Source organism: Pyxicephalus adspersus, chromosome 8, assembly GCF_032062135.1.
Source record: "Pyxicephalus adspersus chromosome 8, UCB_Pads_2.0, whole genome shotgun sequence".
NCBI lineage: Eukaryota > Metazoa > Chordata > Amphibia > Anura > Pyxicephalidae > Pyxicephalus > Pyxicephalus adspersus.
Genome location: NC_092865.1, coordinates 61,722,772 through 61,748,148, shown reverse-complemented (window position 1 = coordinate 61,748,148; position 25,377 = coordinate 61,722,772). Strand labels below are relative to the sequence as shown.

Below are 25,377 nucleotides of genomic sequence, written 5' to 3'. Positions count from 1 at the left end.
ATACATTACAGTATCTTGTCATCTTCATTCAAATGAATATAGGGTCTCAAAGCAAACAAAGAGCAAACAACTTTGACAGGTGGATGAATAATTAGTCCAATGTGACTCTCTCCATACCTGGAAGTACTGGCTATTTCCTTTTCTCCTGATGCCAAATGTACTGTCAGGGGTGAGGTAAGAATATGGTGTTGGGTAGGAATGTGACCTATCACTAAAATTTTTACTTTATATAAAAGGTAGAATACCAATTTATATAAAGTAAAAGTGTGCTTGTTTTTTTTTTTTTTTTTTAAAGTCTAAGCCTAACCCTTACCCTTCTGTCTTCACTGCCACGGCGGTAAAGACTGAATGGGAGCACATATACTCCTAATATACATACATCACTTTTCCCAGGAGGAGTCGGGCTGCTCGAGATCGGGCATGGGCATTTACAACAGGGTTTGACACCCAATCACACGCATGTGCAGTGTGAGATCAGGTGATATAGGCAGAAAGAATACATAGAATAAAGGAGGAAGGGTGAAAAAGATGGCGGCACCCAGCACTTCCTCCACGCCAGGGCGAAGGGGGAAACCAGGGCAGCATGGGACCGAATCAAGGAGAGGCTCTGGGGAAATAAAGATAAGGGTGATTTTTTTGTTTAAATGCTTTAAAGCAAACCTGTTTCTTCTCATTGAAAAAAAAAAATCATTGATTTGCTTTAAACTGATCCGTGGAACATGTTGGGACATGCTGGTGTATACACATAGCGCAGTGATCTAAGATTGTGAAAAACACACCTGTCATCATCACCTTATTCATTATTTCCACAAGCTGCCGTTAGATAGGGCCAGGTACTGACCCCACCGCTATGCTTATCTAAAAGATAATAGAGGTGTAAATGTTATATGGACCTCTCCTGTTGTCACAGTCAATATTTGCCAAGTGCTTTATGTCATTTTCATGAACCAAAATCCACATCTTCTCATGCAAGAGGAAATACGATGAGTCAGAAGTAATGCAATGTTTTCCCATAAAACAATATATTATGTACATTGGTAATTCTCACTTGGTTTCTGTCTCCCCATTATTCCTTTGCAGGTTCCGGTGCTTACATTAGTACTGAAGACTCCCCCATTAATAGAGATTTCTCAGCAAGTTACAGAGCTGCGTAATATGTTGGCGCTAAAAATGATTATTAATAATAATAGCATACTATATTGGGGAGCTAAAGATCAGTTGGTAACGTCCACCAAGGTATGCAGCAGGTTATCTACACACATACATGCAAGTTACCTTAGCTTACCCAGGTTACTTACTACTAACTAGTTGGTGTGTTAGTTTCAGCAGAAGAAATTTCACCAATCCATTGTTTTGTACAAATTATTTTTATTGCATGTCACATTCATCAGACCAGAAAAAAATAATTGATTATATTTTAAAAAAAAGTTTCTGAACTGTCAAACTGGCCTTTCATAGCTGTATCTGTAAAGGCTGCTTGTCATAGTTTGCAGCTTAACAACTCACTGGGTTCACATTTTCATTTTCAGGGTACTTAAATGTTAGTATCCAAACTTTCGAGAATTTCAAGATTTAGGTATTGTGAAAATACAACATTTCATGTATTGTTTCAAGACCAAGTGCCCCCAGGAGCCCAAACTTGAACATGCAAATTAGTAATAGCAAAGATAATGCAACTAATGATAATTGTTACAATAGTAATACTTCACCTAACCGTGAGCTGATCAATGAATCAGAGCCTCCTCAATCCTCGTCAGGCACCATTAGGAAGATCATTATTATACAAATGTATTTATTAAAAAAATTCATATTATTGGTCTGCGGGACTTAAAATGATGAATTTAGTGGTCCGTGTGGTCCGAAAGGTTGGTGACCCCTGCGTCGCCGTAGGTTATTGGCGACGTCTAGTGGCAGCTTCCAGAATTACACCAGAGTGAAACCACAAACACTCAGCAGGCTATTGAGCTGACACCTAGAAATCAGTACTGTCACAATTAAACTGGTATTTGTGACGTGGGATAGCACTGTCATTATTATTACATGCTAAAGGTATGCATATTCTCCTCCTATTACAGACAGGGTTGTCTCACCTTAGGCCCTGTTAAGGCCTCCTGCCGTGCATAGCACAGCTATCTCCAGTACTGATTTCCAGCTGTCTGCCCCATGTCCTAAAGAGCATTTTCACAGAGGGCAGAAGTTGATTCTACTCTGGTGTAATTCCATCAGCTGCCACTAGATAGCACTAAAACCCATATAGAGCATATTTATACTCTTTATTGGTTTTAGTGCCATCTAGTGGCAGCTGATGGATTTATTGTAGGTAATTGTAGCTCCCTGGATAGCCAATATGTTTTGGACTAAAAATGGCAATACTACAGTGATCCGCAAGCAAGTTTTTTGGTGATGTTCTGCTTTTGAGAAGCAGAAAACTATAACAATGCTTTTTTGTTTTTTTTATTATTAATTATTTAAATAGACAAACAAAATATAGAACCCTTCAATAATCTAAAAAACAGAACATATGTTACTTCCCCTTCCTCCTAGATTGTAAGTTCTTCTGGGCAGGGACCTCTCCTCGTCCTGTGTCACTGTCTGTATCTGTCTGTCATTTGCAACCCCTATTTAATGTACAGCTCTCCAGTACTGATTTCCAGCTGTCTGCCCCATGTCCTAAAGAGCATTTTCACAGAGGGCAGAAGTTGATTCTACTCTGGTGTAATTCCATCAGCAGCCACTAGATAGCACTAAAACCCATATAGAGTATATTTATACTCTTTATTGGTTTTAGTGCCATCTAGTGGGAGCTGATGGATTTATAATTGTAGGTAATTGTAGCTCCCTGGATAGCCAATATGTTTTGGACTAAAAATGGCAATACTACAGTGATCCGCAAGCAAGTTTTTTTGGTGATGTTCTGCTTTTGAGAAGCAGAAAACTATAACAATGTTTTTTGTTTTTTTTATTATTAATTATTTAAATAGACAAACAAAATACAGAACCCTTCAATAATCTAAAAAACAGAACATATGTTACTTCCCCTTCGTCCTAGATTGTAAGTTCTTCTGGGCAGGGACCTCTCCTCCTCCTGTGTCACTGTCTGTACCTGTCTGTCATTTGCAACCCCTATTTAATGTACAGCGCTGCATAATATGTTGGCGCTATATAAATCCTTTTTATTATTAATACTAATAATAATAACACTCTAGGTAGGAGGTAGAGCAGCTCATCAACCAAGTACTAGCTAAATATCAACTGTTAGTGAGTTGCTATTGAAAATATTCTGTAATACAAGCAAGACAAATCGCTTCAAAGAGAATTATGTAATAAGGGATTAAAGCAGATAAAACAATATACCATCTGGACCGGCTAAATACTCGCTTTATTTTAAGTTAAGCACTATGGGCCACACAGGGTGTTCCGGCTTTTCTCACTCTAATGGAATCAAAAAAGGAAAAGATCTCTCAGATTTCACATTGCAAATACATCCTGACATCATTAGTCTGGATAGTAAGCTGCTGTGCTTTCCTGCACCTGTCCTGTGGCTGTGTCCCCCCCAAAAACCTACAGCCAGCATTTTGTGGAGTAAGCTAAACTGGACATGAGCGCCACCTGCTGGACATTTTGAGTTATTGCACAGAGCAAATTAGCTGACAATCACTGTGCGAGGCTAATAAAGAGAAATTAAGAAAGTAAGATAGCTAAGATACTAAGCTGGACACACACAGGCAATGTGCTGATTGTTACACATAATGCCACAGTTAAAAATATTGTTATATGTAGTTTGGATTCATCATGAAAAAATTAAGCATTGTTGCTATTGGGAATTAATTGCTACTTCATAGTAAAATCTTTTGTTTACTGTGTGTAACAACTAATCATGGTGCAGGCATTGCTGACGATTGCAATAGAAAGCATGTCCAGCCTTATTTAGGTTTAGGATCAAATATGCATACATTATCATGTGTGTATTTTTTGTATTTCTATTCCTAGATTTTGTATGTACTCTGCATGAATTATCCATTTTTGATAACCGCTATTGTCTATATTTGAGTTTGTAAAGCACTATACAAAATGATGATGCTATAAATCAATACATAGTGATAAGTGGTGCAGTCTGAATGGAGTCTGTATATGTTTGTGTGGGCAATACATGATGTAAATGGCTCTGTATTCCCTGTAAAATAAGATAAAGATCATGTCTGTGATGCAAACATACATTAAGGACCCATTCCTACCATTTCTCATTCGTACTATTGCTCTATGTTAGTACATGTGTATTACCACACATGGGTGATCCTGGTGATCCAGCAAACCTGGACTTGATCTGGTCTAGGACTGAAAACATTTGACCGATAACTGAAAAGAATTTTAAAAAATCCATTCCAGATTTGCTGAAGTCTATCTTCTCCATTCATCTACTCCAATAAATAAGGCTCAATGTGTGTGTTATTACACGTGATAATAATATTATTATTATATTGATGATTGTTATTATCATTATTACTATTACTATTATGTTACTGCTATCCAATCGTCTAAATGGGCTCTCATAAAGCTTCTTATAAACTGCCAAAATGTGCAGTATAATGCAAACATAATTCAATCCCATCCACCTTTGCTATATGAAATGGATACAGCATACGGGTTGTAGCATCTTTTACAGGGGGACAGGCAGGTGTGTGGGGATGGTGTCTCCCTTGGGGGGTATCCCAAGGACAGATTTGGAATCGAGCAATTCCATGCGGCACCTTGCCAGCCCCTCGGTCACTCACAGTGCAACGCTGGTTCCTATAAAACTAGCATCTGCTGATTTGACAGCAAGCGGCAGGGAGCAGTTCTACACCACTCACTGCCACCTTCATTCATTTTCTAAGGCTCTTCAGCAGGGGTGTCAAACTCAAATACACAGAGGGCCAAACTTAAAACTTAGACAAAGTCGCGGGCCAACCTTGAAATTTATTGAAAAAATTGAGGACGTTTTTCCTTCTCATTAGATATAATCCCTTTTCCTATGGAAACAAAGAGGTTTTGTTTCATATGCAATCTGGAACAAGCTTATAATAGAGAAAGTGGCACAAGAATTTTTTTAAATTTTAGTTAGGAAAAAATCTTATGCCTCTTTCTCTATTTGTAGCCTTCTGAGTTAAATTTCAATTGTAACCTTTTTGCACAGGCTAACAATAATAAAAACAATATTTTTCTATGAAAATCCAACCATTCAAGTCCATGCCTTGGAGTAGCAAGTTAAAGTACAGCTGAGGGGGAGTGCTGGAAATGCCAGACGCGACCAATGTGGAGCTAAATCTTATGAGTGGCCCACCCCCGAAACTCCCTCTTCATAGAAGTAGTGCCACTACTACAATTCCTGGCATTACTTGGGTCTATAAAAAAGTCGAATGCGGGGCCACGCATAGGGAGAGAGCCCGCTGGTCTATAGACACAACTGAAGCCAGGAATTGTAGTAGCGGTGCTATTTCAATGCAGTGGCGGGCCAGCTGCAGTTCATTTTTAGGATTCCTTTGGGGGCTAAAAAAAGGGACATTGGGGGCCATAGTTTGACACTCCTGCTCTACATGTAGGGTTTCCCCAGAGGCAGCAGGAAACTGTAACCGCACCACAACCCCATGGCCGGTGTAAACTGAAACAGCCCAAGCGATTTGCCAAAATGTAGTTTGTGCCAAAAACACCCCTGGCCAGGGAACCAAATTTTGCAGCTACGACAATCACCAAAGGAATATGGACTGTTCACATAGCAAAGTGAATTATCCTACTGCAAGGAATATTTCAATTAGCTTAGGAAATAAGATGAACCTCTGCTGACTTTCACCATCCAATCATGTTCAAAAAAACATCCTGTTTTTAAAAATTTTAACCTCCAGAACCAAACACAACCCTTGTGCAGTGCCATTTTAGTCAATTTACTATGTGAATGTTCATCTTTTTGTTCCTAATGTCCAATACATTGTATCATATGGTGATAGAATGGGGTGGATAAGCCATTGTTAATGATAATGGTTCTGTTAATGGCTCTTTTTGGAAATGAGTATTGCTCTAAGAAGACCACTTTGTCTGACTGATTTATCAGCCTGATACGAGAGACACGCCTAACAGGTTAATCATATAGCCAGGGACTTAAATACACTTAAGTCCCCTTAATCCTGAAAAATACATTAGTTTGTTCACCTAGACCAATCAGCCATTGTTGTGTACTGCTAATGTTCTGATGTCATTTTAAGTAGGTAAACAATGCATTGAGTGAAAACCTCTAAGTGCTCCAGGGGCCCGGGCTTTAAATTCTGGACCAGTTTTATTTAGGGGAATCATTTAAAAGGGATAGCAAAAAAGCCGGATGGATTTTTAGGTATTTTACCAATCAGTGTGTCACTTGTCTATGGTCTCAGATTTCAGTATTCATCCCATTTTCACCCTTATGCCTCATTAATCCTAAATTTTAGGACTTTAGATAGAACACAAAATTCAACAATGGATATACATTTCCCATAGCTATATATCTAAATCTCCTTTTTTATTTAGATATGGGGTCTATTTATAAATGTTTATAAATATTTATAAACATATGGGCAGCATGGTGGCTCAGGGGTTAGCACTCCGGCCTTTGCAGCACTAGGTCCTAGGTTCAAATCTCAGCCAGCACACTATCTGCATGGAGTTTGCAGGTTCTCCCCATGTCTGCATGGGTTTCCTCCCACATCCCAAAAACATGCAGTTGGACTAATTGGTTTCCACCTAAATTTGACCTTAGACTACATTAATGACATATGACTATGGTAGGGACATTAGATTGTGAGCTCCTTTGAGGGACAGCTAGTGACATGACTATAGACTTTGTACAGTGCTGTGTAATATGATGGCGCCATATAAATACTGTATAATAATAATAAATGTTTTCACCCAAAATTCATACAAATATTATACAGAATTAATATATCTTTTATATTGGATTCAATTATCCCCATTTATATGCTGTTTTATTTTCCCTACCAGGGGCATTAATACATTTTCTTTAAACACTCATTCTAGTCATTGAGGCTTCCAGTAATAATCACATTGTGGATCCTCCATCCATCCACATTTACAAGCATTCCTGAGTATTAAGTAATTGTTCCCTATATTATTTTGTTACAAACTTGTATCTAACCTTTCTACCTACATCTCATATGAGTATATTTCCTTTATAATATACATATTTACCTTAGGAATTGGAAGGCTAAACCCTGTCCTTCTATACAATAAAGACAAGCACTAATGGATGTACTACATGTGGAAGTACTACATGTCAACAAGGATGATTTGCTTCTGAATGTACATATCAACCACATTCTAATATATACCTTTAAGAATCCATTATATATGGTAAGTATTTACCAACATTATACACTATATATTACACTATATATCACTCTGAGACTATGTTTACATTGATATGAGTTTAATAATAATTTCGTATTAATCCATACACAGCTACTACTACTACAACTGGGCCTCAATCACTTATTTCATTACATTCACCACTTAATTTTTCACGCTTTCTTTTGTGATTATTCAACATCAGCAAGTAAGTAATACGACAACTTGTGAAATAATTTTATTAGGGTTATTCAATATACATGTATTACAAGACTTATAGCATTATACTAATATTATATATATGTATTAGCAAATACACTGTTTTTTCGATATGATATTTTGAATTACCTATGATATGAATAATGTAGAATATACAATGTTTGATATTTATATCTATATGCACATACAGACCATTAAGTTCACTAATTACCAATATCCCTGAAGAAGCCTATTTGTGGTGAAACACGTCAGATTTCATATGGCAAAATACAGTCCCCACTCTTTCCTTGTTTAACCTTTGTTATTAGGAGCACGTATGTATAGTATGTAACCCTTATTTCTGTGAATTGTTAAACAGGTCTGGGGTTTAAGTTTCACTTTTGATTGTTTGTAATTATGTATTGATCTAATATGTAAAAATACATAATTAGGATTTGAAAAATTTGTAAGCCGCAAAACCTCTTTTCTTTTTTATAACACTTTATTTCGTTCATGCAATTTGAAGAGGTGGCTCAACTCATATCTATATTAAAAGTAAGGAGAGAAGTACACATTCTTCTTTTTTCTATTGAACTCAATTAGAAAATATGCAAATCAATTTTAATTCAAAAGTAAGAAATCCAAAAATGTGTAACGTTTTATGAACATTTCGGCAAATCTGAAAACCTGGGTGGTAATGTCTGTAAAAAGGAACTTACCCTAATCCATGTCTATGTATATTGCATTACCAATCATTCTGGCACCCAGTGCCAATACACAGTATAGAAAAGATTTGTGAATATATATAGGTGATTTAATAGAAATAGTGTAGCGGGTTTTTTGTGTTTTTTTATGTGCCTTGACAGCTTGGAAAAATAATATTAATAAAAATAATATAATAATATTAATATAAAGCTTAATATATTTTAAATTCAGAGGCACAATCATTTTTACCTTTTTATTTGGAGTTTGGCTTTAAGTTTTAGACTAAAGGACTAGTACTGTACATACGTGAGTATAAACCAGTATTTTCCCATGGTTTATACTGATTATATCAGTAGATGGCACTGTGTCTGCCTGCAAAATGTGTAACAAATGCTTACTGTCAGAGACAAGAAACATGAGTTTGTTGTACACTTAACATGATGACACAGCACCATCTACTGGCGGCTAGCAATAATGCACTAAAGATCATTTACAATTAAGTGACCCATCAGAACCAACTCAAAAGTACAAACTACTTTATACTGTGAAAGGGGAAAAAAGTCAATTTTCTATATTTATATTTAAGCAATTTTCTATATTTTCAAGTAAAATATTATAGTCAGATTGGCTAATATTTGAGTATATACCATACTTTACACAGTAACAAAAACATATTCTGCTTTACATCACAAGTTTCCTTTAAAATAAAGATGCTACATTTTTTATCCATGAGGGAAGTGTACGTCTGCAAGATGGGATTGAGGCCACACATAGGCTAGGATGATCCCATAAATATACTCACTGAGCCTTACACTGCATGATACTGTACAGCCCTCAAGGGATGTTGTTAGCCATCCCATCAATATACAATGTTTTACTCCTATTTAAACCCTTAGGATTATAATACCTCAACATCTGGTCTTCTTCTGCATCCCAGCTCTCCGCATGTGGAATTCATAGCATGATTTTATCTCTACGGCTCTCAGATTTGATGTGAAAAGAAAGAATTTCTAAGCCTTAAAGAGATATTTCCACATATAAATTGAAACATCTGTTTTATTTCTGTAAATAAAGCAACAGATGTCACAAAAGCCTGAAATTCTTGGCTTACATTATTTAATATTTGTTGAGGCAGCAGGGGAGGTTATTAGTAAAGCTTTAACTAATATTTTGATTTTAAGTCTTCTCAAAGTATGTTTTTTTAAGTAAGATATATTGTACTTAATATTTACATTTTTTATCTTAAATTGAAACTCTGTGTTGTAAAAGCATTTATCAATCAGGAAAAGAATAGGAATACCATGTTAATGTTCAGTCGATATATTGATCAGGGAACGCCCTGTTTTCCAATAAACTGCTTTAGATTTGATATTTATATTCAAACTAACATCAAGTCTATTAGAAACCTCGACAATCATTGGTAATAAAACAAAAATAATATTTGTTTAAAAATTTGTTCTACATTTTGATCTTTTAAGTTTTTTTTATACTTGAAGGTTGATATTTTGAAGGCTCTATAATTATATTGCCACGTCACATGTATATTGAGGTCATATAATATTATTTTTTATTATATCTGCTACCCTACTACTGCAATCACTACTAATATTTTTATTATTATTATCATTTTTCAATAGCTGAAAGATCCAAGAAGTTTTATCTGGCTTTACATTTTACATATAGATAAAAACAATGGGCCTAATTTATGAAAGCTCTCCAAGGCTAGAAAGGAAACATTTTCATCAGTGAAGCTGGGTGATCCAGCAAACCTGGAATGGATTTCCTAAAAGTCATTTGCTATTTGTTAGCAAATGTTTAAATCCTGGACCAGATCCATTCAAGGTTTGCTGGATCACCCAGTGTCACTGATGAAGGTATACCCTCCCCAGCCTTGGAGAGCTTTCAAAAATCAGGCCCAATGACTACTCTAACAATTCTCTTTGCTTCCCTATTACAGATCAGAAAACACACCCCTAAAACAGCAACCATACATAACCTGACACCATTGGCACCATTGACCCCCACCCTTGGACCTGTCCCTGTTTACCTCTAACCCCCCCCCCCCCCATCCCCAAACCCTAGAGAACTAGAATGTCTAAAACTCAAGCCATTGTTAAAGCAAGGTGACTGAATATCTTTAACACACTTAAAGGTCTATAAGGACATCCAGCAAACATTGTTCGATAGAGAATCTTCCAGGTGCATGTGTTTTCAATGGCAATGACTGATTCTCTATCAGAGACCGTATGGGCAATGTCAGATTCACCTCTTTTTAAACAGACTCCTAAAAAGTGATATTGTCGATATGGTAGGTCATGCAGTATTCCTTTTGACACTGCTGATAACCTTGGAATGTTCAGTGTGCCAAACATTGTAATACAAAACATGTATATGTTATGGAAAAATGGCAAAGTAGATGTTGTGAGTTAAAGTAAAAAATGGTTTTGGCATCCAGCTGTTCCATGTGATGTCAACCATGTAATCATCACTTAGCTGCCTTCTTAAGAACTGCACATTTTCTTTCATATACCATTGTTTCCTCTAGGCTACCATTTACTGGTCACAAGAAGGGATGCTAAACCAATCAATTTTCTTTTCTGTTCTTCTACAGTACTTTAACACTTTTTAGATGACATATTGGTAATGGGGTAAAGAAGATTGGGGAGGTGTTATTATTACCTCTAAGGATAGGTGGTGCTGGAATCCTAAAATAGCCCCCATGGCAGTGGTAAGGTAGACAGTCTGTAATGGTTTGGCCAAAGTGACAACTAAAGGTTTTAGTCTTGTACTCCAAAGAAGAAGACAAAAGCCAACATTGGAATGATTTTTGAATAATCTGTCAGGGAAAATGAGGTGGGAGTGACGTATTTCCCCCAGGCCTGAACGAGAAATAGAAAATAACTTAAAAGAAAGGACAAAAAACAAGGAGTAAAGCCAGTAAAGTTGTTCTTGTTGAGAATCATTCTGCTGTGGACACTCTGCTATTTAGAGAAATACCTGCAGTACATGGTGCAGAAAGAGGTTTTCAGAATATGGTTGAAGGGACTGGCATCTGTGGGAGTAGAAGGTTGCCTTTCCCTTTATGGGGGCCTTTTTTAAAGCAGAAAAAACCCAAAACTAACAAAAAAATCACACTTACCTTCTATTTAGCCGATCAGTCTATGCGCCCGAAGGTTTCTTTTTATCGGGTACCGCATCATCCCGGTATCCAACTTTGGCCCAGCGCAAAAGGAGAGCCAGGTGCAGCCATCTTCTCTTCTCTTTTTCTGCATTTTTCTTCCAACGTCACCTGTCACTGCACAGGTGTGCAATCGAGTGATGTAGATTGAGAAAAAACGTGCAGATGTCACACATGCATGCACTGAACATGTGTGAGATCGGGAATTTTTTCTCTATTTATGAAAATGCTCCTTCTGCGTATGCCCGAGATGCTTGGGCATGCACAGAAGGAGCAGCCAAGAGCCTTTTGGGGAGAGTGACGGAATTATCCCGGGAGGCTCTGCGCTCCTATTCATTCTTGATCGCCTAGGCGAAAATTAAGGGGGTGGTGCTGCAAACTTTTAAGGGTGCTGCACCTAAAAAAAAACACTAACAAACACATTTTCTACTTTACATAAAAGACTTGTCTACCTTTTTATGTAATGTAAAAATTCTGAGTTTGGGTATGCTTTAAGGAATGTGAGATTGCAGGTGGTACAGGTGGTCTGGAGATTCTACCTTGGAAGGAGAGTCCTTGCAAACTGGGCATTCTCTAGCATTCTGCAATCCCGGAGAGTGAAGAGGCTGGTTGATGGTAGTTGTCACGTTGACCAAACTAGTTTTGGTAAGCCATTGCTAGGCGCCTGGTAACACAATAATAAAGCTAGAAGGTAGTGTTGCTTCAATCCTAATGCCACACGGTAAAGCAAAACTTCAAGAATTTAGAATTTCCTGTTTCATGGATTATAACACTATGCAACTATGTAAAATGCTTTTACATATATCTAAATTAAAGGCTAAACTCCAGACAGATTAAAACTTTTAATATAGATTTGTTTTCATTTAAAAATCAATTTCTCTAAGTCTCTGTAAAGGACTTGCAGTCTATAGTTTAAACATGCCAAAGGATAGAGAACAGAGTGATGATTCATTTAGAATGTGGCTTGTCCAGACAATGGAGGCAGATTAGTGGTCCAACTGTAATGCTTACCTCCAGTAAAGAAACTAACTGGTCTATATATTGGTCTCTGGTTTTCCATTGCAACTGAACCCAATTACAAATGCCTTGGAAATAATCATATTTACCTATTTCCACTGTACATTTACTGTTTGACTGGAGCTCGACCTAACTTAACCTTGTGGTTTAGTTTCCACAGTTGTGATTAATTTAATTAGGATTTGTATATAACTATTATCTCCATCTGAGTTATTAGATAGGACATTAACTATATGTTAATGATATAGGCCAATATCAGTAAGGAGAGAAATGAGAATTTATCAATTCATATGAAAACAAAATATGTACAATTTGAGCTATGTTGTAATAGGATAAAACTTATAGTTGTTCCCTAGGCTTATGAGTTAATTAGCACACAGCAGGGAGCTTATTACAAAACCAATGCAAATGATCTCCAGCTCTTTGTAAGGCCTGTGGCTATGAAGGGTGTGAGGACAATTCCACTTCAACAAATTAGCAATATCCAGGTAATCTGTCACAAGTACTACTGTGTACATATCAACACAGTCCCATGGCAAGAGCAAGGCATTTCTCTTGTTTCTCCAGTTTACTTCAACATGCTGTGTGCATTGGTGTGTGTAGAAAAAAAAGGAGGCATGTGGAATTTTTGGTCAACTTATTACACTCCAAATCAAATTGATTACAATAGGACATATGATTGAACCCAGTCCCTATATCTGAAAACTCTGTATCTGTGCCCCACTGGATTATTGCTACAGAAAATGCCTGCTAGTTCTAACCAGTCATGGAAAAATGGCCGGGAGAATTTACTAATCCCACCTCATTTAGGTAAGAGGAGTGCCCCCCCCCCCCGCTTTGTAATACGATAGATAAGCAAGGAATGAGAGAAAGCTGGGGTTTAGTGCGGCAAATCACAGTTATTTTGTGCAATCGTAGATTTATGAAAGTGTAGCTTTAATACAAATCCATTAAAAAGTCATATAAGTTTCGGTCTTTCCCATTTTTGTACAATGTGAATGTTTCCCATGAGATGTGAGACCAGATATCTAGACATTAAATCCCTAAGCGATTATAGAAGTACGTCTCTTAACCCGACGTGTTTCGCCGGCAGGCTTCTTCTAGCTGCTATCAGCCAGTTAGCTGTCTGGAAAACTTGTACATCTTGATTCCCTGCCACCTCTTTGACGTTACCTGAATAAATTCAACCAATAAAGGATACCTACTTTCTTGAGACGAAATCTCACTACTTTTAATATAAACAATCTCACCATAACCCCTGAAGACGCCTGCTGGCGAAATGCGTCAGTATTTGCCACACTAAACCCCATCTTTCTCTCGTTTCTAGATTATAAATCCTGCATATATGCACCAACTCCATTTAAATCTGTAGATAATTCATACACCAAAAAAAGTATTTTGTATGAATGATTACATTAAAATGAAGTATGAACTCTCTATGAAACTCAAATAAGGTTAGAAGGAGAATGGGCACTTTGTGGGATCGAATAAATTACGAAATACATATTTTCCATAGCATTAAATAGAGAGCAGAATACAGACTACAGAATGAGGAAGAGAGTAAAACTTTCATTAGAACTAAACACAGAGTGAGAACTTTCCATAGTACTTAATAGATAACAAGGTAGTCCTAGGTATCCACAATCAATCCACTCACAACTATCCATTAAAAAAGTTTGCAGTGCACATGCACAGGACCCATGGAGAAGATTGTGATTCCTTCTTTTGCAGGGAAACAAAACAATCCTGAGTCAGTATTAGCATCTAATAACACTTACTTGCATTTGGATATTACTCAAGAATGTCTATTGAAAACTTACATGATTACAAAAGGGGAAAATCACCAAAGATGGCAGTAATTGTGCGTCTGCTATGTATAATCCTCCTGGATCAACCAGGATTGTTCTGAGTCCCTTCACAGATTGGCTGTAGTCTCTAGACTCCAGGTAATAGCAGGTGATTAGTAAACTCAAGACACATACTTTATTTTCATTTGAATGGATGATGGTTTTAGAGAAACTCAAGTATATTTACATATAAGTATATTACATTTAAGTATATTACAATGCAAATAAAATATTTTAGCTCAAAACAAAAAGAACTTGCTAAATCCTTTTGTAGGAACCCTTTTTGAGCAAAGGTGTTCTAGAATGTAATTCAGATAGGATAATATTATTATATTATTATTAATATTATTATACAGAATTTATATAGCGCCAACATGTTACGCAGCGCTGTACATTAAATAGGGGACATTATATAAAATCACACAACAATCTTACCTGTATACATACCGATCGAATAAATTCTATTTTATTCACCCAAAAGGCTCTTTCTTCCACTGACCATAAGTCTAAGTGGGCATGTTACTGACCAACAATTAAAGGAGGAGCCATTACATTGACTGTCCAATGCAAGGGAACAATATTATTATTATTATTATTATTATTATTAATAACAAACAGGATTTATATAGCACCAACATATTACACAACTCTGTAAAATAAATAGGGGTTGTAAATGATGAATACAGACAATGATATAGTAGGAGGAGAGGACCCTGCCCCTAAGAGCTTACAATCTAGGAGAACATTTTAAACTTAACTGTATGTGTTTTTTTTCCTGGTCATTATTATTATTTTTTTAATAGCTTATTATCAATGAAAATTATTTTGCTGTACAGAGCACCTCTAGGTATCAGTACGTAGATTGTAAGCTCTTCGGGGCAGGGTCCTGTCCTCCTCCTGTGTCACTGTCTGTATCTGTCTGTCATTTGCTATTTATTGTACAGCGCTGCGTAATATGTTGGCGCTTTAGAAATCCTGTTTAATAATATTAGGCATTCCTTACCCTTTATTCATTCTCTAATATCACATTAATATACTATGAGCAATAACTATAGTCATTATTAGCATAGGTTCTCTAAAACCTGATTTTTTTTTACTTTTTAGTCCTTGTTAAAAAGATCCAAATATTATGGATACGTTCATACAGATTATATAGCTTTCATTCATTCAAATCAGTTAAACAGCAGGCCATAATTAGCCAACAGGACATAATATTTATATTCATGATTAGCTTTATACCAATCCAACAAAATGGAAAAAAAAACAAACACTGAGTATTTTAATGGAAATTCAGCAAATGCAAAATTATTATAAAGGAGCCATACAGTGAAGACAATGATTATTGATATGCTGATGGCACCCTATTCTTTGTTGACATGCAGCCAACAGTGATGGCTATTGTTTTTTCATTCAGCTAGAGTTGGTCTCTTTGTCATTATGGTGGACAGATTTTAGTTGCAACCAGTTAATAGTGAATTACCCAAGCTGATTTTCCCTGACTGGATTAGGCAGCTCAGCCACCATTAAATAGGTTTTTCTGAGCATTAAGGTGAACAATAGACAGGGAATTACCTGCAAATGGCTGAATCCAAACAGTGGATCCTTCCCACATTCATAGTAAATTTTAATTCCATCTCAACCATTGTATAGCAATTGGTGAATGCAGTTTGTTCAATGACTAATCCAAACACAGTGTGGACACTTTTGTATTAAACTGGTAGAGATTATCTTGATCCCTCCTTTTAGCGTGAATTAATGGCTATTCTGTATATAACAGCTAAATAATTTTACTAAATAATTAACTAAAATATGTGATTTTTAGGATAGCCTTTTAGAAAAGTTAAAGAAAATGTTAAGTTTTGAAAAAAATCTAATTTTATGGCATTACATTACAGTACATTTTACATTTTATTTTAGTAAAAGGTATATATTCTTTAATGAGTATTTTGCTTTTTCCAGTTAACAAGAGGTGTGTCCTTTTTAAAAATAATTAGTGCATTTTATTATTTATAATATGAATAATAACAAAGTGTATTTGTAAAATTATTTTTACATGCATTTTTAGTGGATTTTAGTGGATTTTTAGCAGTTGTGGAAATTTACACAATTGTGGGATCTTCAGCTCCATAAAAGCAAACATTTGATGCGTAAATATGATGCTCTTCCATAGGTCATCCTAAGACAGGAAATATGTTACTGGCAGGGATACTAAGTGAAAATAAAGATAGCTTAAAAAAGAAAACAAATGCAGCCACCAAAGCTAGGCAGTTACATTTTCCTATTATATTTTCGTATTTTGAGTTTATATAAATTTTAACTAACCACTACTTACGTAAATACAATGGAAAAGAGTACAATGTCCTTTTGAAGGATACTATGTGGGCATGTGTATTGCTTAGGTACACAAAAGTCAGATCTTAGCAATAGTTTAAAGTGGAAGTGTTTGTAAGAATGGTCATTGATGGGTATTTGTTTTTATTGGGCTATAGGTGTTAAGACTTTGCCATCCTTGGACTGCAGTGGATTCTGCTGCAGATATCTACTACATTGTCAACTGGATTAAAGCTGGGTGGGCCACGGCCGTCTGAATGCTGCGAGAGCACGGAGACCAGCGGTGGTCAGCCGATCTGGTCAGTGCACCCCCCTGCAAAGTTGGGAGAAGGACCCCACTTGGCGGTGTGGACCAGCCAGAGCTGTGGACCACATCTCCCGTACGGATCAGGGCCTGGACTCAGGGTTGTGTCTCTAGACATAGGCTCAGACCTGCAATAGGAGAGTGGGCAGGTTCTGGCATCATGATGTCACTCTGGGGGAAGTTTCTTCCCCTTTGAGTGACACACGGCTGCCCAGGCATGCGCGTTCCGGAGTCCGTAGGTTTAGTGGTTGGTGAGCTCCAAAAGGTTGGGGACCACTGGGATGGAGGACAATTCAAAAATGGATCACCCCATTATACATTTTTTTACAAGGTATATTACGATGCTCAACTTAAGTATTATATTGAAATATTGATCTGGGGAAGGGTAAAACCAGTGTTTCTCAGCTAGGCGTCTGTGGAACCCTAGGTTTCATCCAGAGGTTGCTAGCGGTTCCTTGAGCAATGAGCAATTTGTGACTCCTAGGTCAGTCATCAATTGATGATCTTTTTTGATCCATAAGGGTGGCAGCTTGCCCACTGGCCAGCAATGTGGGATGTATTGTTTCCAATGACCACTAAGCCAATGCACTGTGATCTGTGAGTATAGTAAATATAGCAGGGGTTCCCTGAAAACCTGGAAGTAATTTCAAGGGTTACCACATATTTATGGGTAAATTTATATTTATTTTTACTTCAAAAGGTAAATTCTAACAGTACAGTCATAAAAAAGAACAATATGAAAATAAAGCAATAGTACATCCAATTAAGACCACAATATGAAACACATATAATATAGAACAATATTAATACAGGGGGGATGGTGAGCTAAGGGTAAGGGTTACCCCATACTTAAAAGGTCAAGAAACACTGGGTTAGACAGTTTATGACCACCCCTAACTGGGAAAAAAATAATTTTGTGCTTATGTCAAGGGTGAAAACCTTACTGGAAGCCAATTGGAACCACTAAATGATTTGAACAGTTGGTATCTTTTAAAGTATTCTTAAAAATCCACCCAGTATTGGTATTTCATTTTTTGAAGTTAGTAGAAATAGAATTGAGAGGCCAAGTCTTTATGGATACCATTTTCTTTGTTGAGTTGTTTATATATTTGATTAAAAAATGCAGTGGGTGGTGTATGGTGCATGATGGATATAGAGAAACTTAAGTATATTTACATATAAGTATAATACATTTAGGTATACTACAATGCAAAAAAAAATATTTTAGTTCAAAACAAAAATGACTTGCTAAATCCTTTTGGAGGAACCCTTTTTGAGCAAAGCTGTTCTAGAATTGTAATCAAAGGTAAATTCAAACAGTACCGTCATAAAAAAGAACAATATGAAAATAAAGCAATAATACATCCAATGAAGACCACAATATGAAACACATATATTATCGAACAATATTAATACAGGGGGGATGGTAAGCTAAGGGTAAGGGTTACCCCATACTTAAAAGGTCAAGAAACACTGGGTTAGACAGTTTATGACCACCCCTAACTGGGAAAAAAATACTTTTGTGAGTATGTCAAGGGTGAAAACCTTACTGGCAGCCAATTGGAACCACCAAATGATTTGAAAAGTAGGTATATTTAAAGTATTCTTTAAAATCCACCCAGTATTGGTATTTCTTTTTTATAAGTTAGTAGGAAATAGAATTCAGAGGCCAAGTCTTTATGGATAGCATTTTCTTTATTGAGTTGTTTATGTATTTGATTACAAAATGCAGTGGGTGGTGTAGGAACACCCCAACTGTGCACAGGAACACCCACAACTCTTTTGCATTCAGGGACAAGGGCAGGAAAAAATTAGCTCACCAGACTTCAGCTAGAATTATTATTATCACTTGACGTTTAGGTGCACTGACCCTTTAACAGACAATATTGCTGGTCAGTCCAGATGCAGAGCAGCATGTATGTGGAAGCATTTTAACATCCCCTAGATGAATTAAGCAAATGACAGATGTGCTACTCTGATGTCTTTTGTGTAAGGCATTAGCACAAGACACAGAAAGTCACTAAACTAATCATTACAGCAAGTGCAGCGACATAACCAGTTTTGTCAACACAAAAACCCATTAGCGAGGAAACAGGATTTGAGAAAAATGGGGAATACACAACGTAGTAGGAACACAACAAGAGTTTTTATCTTGGCTCCCCAGCTCTGAGTCAGGTGGACCTCTGCTGACTAGAGCCTTTGGCATGTTGCCCTCTGGCTGTTTGCAGAACTAATTGGACAATGTTCCAGAATGTTGTCACTGACATTTCTGAAAACAAATATGATGTCAAGTAAGTGGGGAACAGATCACCGAGGAGCAAGCCCATTAATGACAAGAATTACAGTCACTTCTAGTGTGCAAGTGCATTTTAGTATTAGATATAGAGATATAGAGAATAATTACAGTAACTATTTTTTAAAATAATTTTTAAATAATTTTTATTAAAGGATGTTTCAATAAATAACAAAAACAACAAAACCATTATCAATGTTACAACAAACAAAAAAACAGGCAAAGAAATAAATTCAAACAAAACAATAATTTTTTTTTTTAAAGAAATGAACCTATGTCTGCAGCAAGCCAGAATTATAGATATGCACAGTACGTGTATACTATATGTCCAAATGTCTTTGGACATCTGACTATTATATAGCCTTACTATATCGGCAATTGGATGTGGTCAACCTGAGAATTGATTAAGTTCACATTCTTACAGTACAGGGTATTGTCAACTCAACAATGCAAAAACATTTTAAGCAAATGATGCCCTCCCATCCATATGGTAACAGTTTGAGAAAGGCACTTTTCTGTTTCAGCATACCTGCTCCTGGGGATAAATCCAGCTCTATAAAGGTAAAGTTTGTAGTATGGTGTATGAAGAGCTTGAGTGGACTACACCAAGCCATAACCTTAACCCTCCTGAATATATGGTGGGCAGCACAGCATTGGGCTCAGAGGTAGCACTCTGGCCTTAGGAACACTGGGTCCCAGGTTCAAATCTCGGCCTAAACACTATCTGCATGGAGTTTGCAGGTTCTCCCCATGTTTGCATTGGTTTCCTCAGGGAACTCCGGTTTCCTCCCACATTCCAAAAACATGCAGTTAGGTTAATTGGCTTCTCCCCCAAAACTGACCTTAGACTGTATAAAAGACATATGACTATGGTAGGGACATTAGATTGTGAGGGACAGCTAGTGACATGACTATGGACTTTGTACAGTGCTGCATAAAATGTTGGTGCTACATAAGTACTGTGTAATAATATTAACTAGAATGCCAATTGTGAACCAGTTCTTTACCTCCAGCCAGGGCTGCCATCAGGGAGAAAAGTCATATCTCTGTGCTATACCCCAATCAAAAGAGCTTAGCTTTCACAGTGCTGGAGCTTTTTGACATGGGGAAGGGGGTCCGAGAAATTTACCTAACATGGGGTCAAGATATTTCTGATGACAATCCTGCACCCAGCAATAGTACCTGACCACAAAAATACTGTTTTGGGTCAATGGGCATTATATTTCTACAAACACACATCAAACCTTATAAAAAGCCTTCCAAGATGCTGAGGTGCTTATAGATACATTGTTCAAGCCATTGTGCCAAAAAAGCCATACACCATATGATATATGTAAATAAAATGACAGTGAAAAGTAAGTGTAATGCTTTATAAAATATAGATATTGGAAATGAAAGTGGATGTATGGACTGGAAGAACTGAGCTAAAGATACTCCTGTATTCCCATTGCACTTTCAGTAAAAAGTACAGCACAGAGGTAGCTGTAATTACCAATAAGGAAGTAGATCTTTATTTGCCTTTTTACCTATAAATAATGACTATAGTTTTAGAAGGCCAAGGGTATTGAACTGCATACAGAAAATATTACTTTTACCGGTTTATGTATCATGCATTTTGCCTGGATTTATAATAATGTCAACTTTAATGATGTTATTTATATTGTATTTTAATTTTGTAAATGAAGATGGGCCTCAGTTGATATAAAATCCCAAAAAATTATTCCTTAATTTTAAAATTCCAGGGACAATATTCACCTTTTTGGACCAAACTTTGAATATCAACTGTTTTTGAGTACAGAAAATGGAGACTACTACCCCTTTCAACTTTCTGTGCCTTTGTTGCAGATTGTGCTTTACTTGTCTGGCCTTAACACTACAGTAAGTGTGTTTCTTTTTTACCCCTTTAGCCCCAGATATTATTCAATATCCCACAGGGGTTCTTATTCTTTCTGACTCTTTCCAAGATAAAAAAAAAAACTGTGGCTGGACAAGCGTTGTTAGAATGTATGCTTAAACTCGTTACCATTACCATGTTGCTAATAGTGTATGTTTAATTGTTCTGGTGCGTGGGAAACTTCCATGCACCTGCATTATTGTAATGCAGAAAGTTGGACAAATATGAATTGGTTTTAAAATAATTATTATTATAAGTACATAAGCGTTTTTTATTAGACATTACTGAAAAACACAAATGTGATGCACATACTGTATATTTTCAAACATTCAGTGCTTTGATATTTATGAAACTAAAAAAATAATATATTTAATAATACATCAGATGTTATCAATTTATACTGTTTTGGACTTTTATACTATTTTTTGGACTTTTGTATAGCATAGTAAAAGCTTTACATTAGCATTTTCAGTGAGGTTTCCAAAAACTTTTTAGGTCTATATAAATGAGTGAAGTGACTTTGCTATAGACTTTGTAAAATGTTGATGTTGCTATATAAACACATAGCAATAATGATAATTAGGGATGCTATGGATGCAGCACAGTGCCTGCCCCTTGTAATCACTCCTTGCAGAAACCAATAATCGGAATACAGATATGGGTTAAAAAATATTTATTAAAACATTTACAAATTTTATTTACAAAAGTGCATGGGAATTCCATTATATTACAAAATATTTACATACTTTAAACCTGTGTGCACTGAGTGCAAGTTCTATTTGTCATTATTGACGGTACAACAAAGGTGCAAAACTTATGTTTGGATTGTTATATTTGAAAACAGTGTCAGCATACAGCAAAAAGTCCCCATTCATTGTTGGCTGAATTGCAATATAATAAAAAGCAACACAAAAGTACATTCAATAGTTCACAGTTGAAAAAAATAACAAGGGTAGCACAAATTGAAAAGCCAAAATTAGCCAGAGAACTTCTTATACTATAAAAACTAAAGAAAGACATTCCTCTAAATGTTCTGTAAGGTGCATTTCAGGTAATCATTGCAGCAGTTTCGTGTGCCTTTGGGTGAGACTACAGCCTGCTGTCACTAAATTATAATTATCGCCTTGTATCTTCCCTTTCGTACAAAGCAGCAGATGGTTAGACAACAAGATGCTGAGCACTTTACGAATGGCCATCATGAACAAGACCAGAGGTGACTGAAGGCCATCATTATTGGATAAATAACTGGTCATGACCACTTTTTAAAGTAACATAATAAAATTGTTCTTATTCCTGGATTTTTGGTGTTAAGGATTCCTTTACGATAAGGAATTGAGATTCACGATGGCACCTCTTCATTTTGGCTCGACGATTCTGGAACCAGATCTGTAAATAAAAACAGATGTAGGCAAATTAGATATACATTGTCTTAAGAATACACTTTTCAATAAAACCAAATTGTCATAATAAGAATAAGGATTGACACTAGGGATGATGTCATCAGGCAAACAAAACATATGTCTAGGGTTGCACAAGTTAGTAGCCGGAAAGAGTACTAATAAATTAAGAAGACTTTGGGTTACCAATATCTTTTTATTGTAAACCATCAGTAAATATTCTACAGCAGATGAAAAAAAGAAAGTGTGGATCAAATTTTGAGTTTTGTTTTTTTATAAGGTATATTTCTTCTTTTTGTTCCATTACCCTAATTATTTTTTTATTCCCTCATTCAGAATAGCAGAAGAAAGAAGTTAGGATGAGTTAGGTTGAAGGGAATAAGTTTGTTGGATGCCGAGTTCTCAATATAAGATGTGATTGAAGTGCCTAGAACGGGGCTGACCCACAAACAACTCAACTGGCTAAACAGGTGCCTGGTGTATGCTGAATGGGGAATAACACGTTGGACAAATACAAGCTGTAATTAAGTACTTAAAAGAAACATCTGCTCACAAAAAGCCCATATGTACTCCCGTCACCCTGGGTAGACAGCGAATGTATGTATGGAACTGCTATGTACGTATAGAACTGCTCTTCAAATAAAGTTAGTTGCACCTCAAGGTTAACTTTCATATGTAGCACAAATCCTAGTAAACATTAACATCAATCCCTGGACTAGATACATCAAGCCTGATTTATTAAAGCTCTCCAAGCCTGGGGAAGATAGATTATTATAGGAGAACCTTGGTAATCCAGCAAATGTGGAATGGATTTCCTAAATTTTTTTTTTGCTATTAGTTGTCAAATGTTTTCAACACTGGACCATTCCAAGTTTGCTGTCTCACCCAAGTTCTTCCATGATAGCCTTCCTTCTGTGGACTTTGAGCTTATCAACTAAACCCTGAAAGTTTTCATCAAAACACATTTTTATATGTTTTATTTTCCTATAACTTTTGTTAAGGGGATACCCCCTGGTATGTTGGAGTCAGAAATTCAAATGATGCTTACTAATAGGAAGGATTTACTAGCTGTCCTGTATTATTACCCTGCACCGTCTTTGTGGTGAATGTGGGTAACAATGGGTGAAGTGTAGTGTAAAATAAGGGCAGACTGGGGAGAAGTCATGATTAATCTTTTTTATCCCACCCACATAAAGCACATTACAGCATGGAGTACCAGAAGTTTGAACAGGGTGAAAAGCTGACTTGTTGGTGCTACCTAAAAACTGACAGTAAAGTGTTTAGTATACAAAATTTACCAATACACCATTTGGTCGAGATTTTTGTTTTATGTCAGCCTGGAGTTTAGCTTCATGTTTAACTGTGGAGACTTTTTAGAAAGATTCTCATGGAATAGTATTAGTTGTTAGCATTAGATGTTCCTACATAGTACCGGCCTCACTTGTTTGGAGAGTTAAGAGTTAATTCTAAGAGATAGGTAAAGTGGAAAGGTTGGGGGAGGATTAGTTGTTGTGGACAGGTTTTTAAATTGGTATTAGTTTTGAAAGCCAACAAACTACATTTAAACTTAATATAATTATAACACATCTTACCTGGATTCTGTCTTCATCTAAAGACAACTTGTTGGCAAGTTCTTCTCTTACATCAATACCAGGGTATGAATTTACTCTAAACACATTCTCCAGAATTTCAATCTGCAAATGAAAACAAAGGTTTAATTGATAAACTAAATACATTAGGCTGTAAAGATATATTTATTTATACTAGTGATTACACATTTTCACTTAAATACTGTCATGACCTGACTTACTGGGGACACAGAGCCTGTTCTATCTTTTCCCAGTCTATACATAGTTTAAAATACCTGGTTGATTTTCATTTAATTTAATTTAATATAGATGGTAGATTAAATATAACAAGTTTATAACAAATATATGTAATAATTCTTTTTTAGGGAGAAACTGGTTAACTGCTATGATATCGTAACAGACTTAAGTTAATATAATTGTAGCAGCAATTTTCAACCCGGGATTCAAAGTTTGCTAAGTGTTCCGTGAACTGTGGCTGATGGAGCTGCTATCTGAAGGTTCCTTTATAGTTGGAGACCATCAACGTTCGGTAGCCAGTAGCATTACACCAAATATCTTTTTTTACTGTCTGTACACTGATTACCACTGTAAGGGAGGCATTTTTTCTACTAACCACAAATGTAAGATACATTCTTCCCATTGACCCCCATTGAATGGGTTTAACAAATTATTTCAAGATTTTAAAAAACCTAATTATAATATAATGCTTATGATAATAACTTTGTTTTTACCTGGCTTCTAGTAAATGCAGTTCTGGGTCTTCTTCCTCTGTACCAGCTCATTTCTCTCTTATACGTAAGGCGTTCAGTTGCTGAACAGAACTTTTCATATTGTCCACCAGTTTCTTTTTCCAGAGTATGTCGCACCGTATGAACCTGAATAGGTATTTCACAAGTGAACATAGGAAGGCGCCAGCAAGATTTATCAATTCCTATAGCAAAAAAATCAAATTATCGTTAGTTATAATACATTTATAAGGGCATCTTACTGAAAACATACATTACTCTTTGAAATCCCCCTTAAGTTTCCACCTGAGCTTTCACATTATCAGACACTTACACAATCAACACTTACTAATGTTTATACCACAACTGATGGCACACCTGATAGCACTAACTGACAACAAATATAAGCTGTTTTTGAAAAATGTCCAGTCCAATAGCTGACAAAGTTCTTGCATACTTATATATATGTTCGGAAGTCTTGATTTTACATTTTTGAAATGTGTCGAAGAAATAAAATGCTTTAGTAAATAA

General features: G+C 36.2%; 1 protein-coding gene across 1 annotated transcript in view; it reads right to left on the bottom strand.

The window, feature by feature from the left end:
• Window positions 1-22,422: 22,422 nt before the first annotated feature.
• HESX1 (HESX homeobox 1) overlaps window positions 22,423-25,377 on the bottom strand; it is a 3,999-nt gene continuing 1,044 nt past the window's right edge. Inside the window, exons 2-4 of the mRNA XM_072419245.1 lie at window positions 24,853-25,052; window positions 24,125-24,226; window positions 22,423-22,521 (exon numbers count right to left, since the gene is read on the bottom strand). Coding sequence (XP_072275346.1) covers window positions 22,423-22,521; window positions 24,125-24,226; window positions 24,853-25,052 — 401 coding nt within the window. The remainder of the gene's footprint in view (window positions 22,522-24,124; window positions 24,227-24,852; window positions 25,053-25,377) is intronic.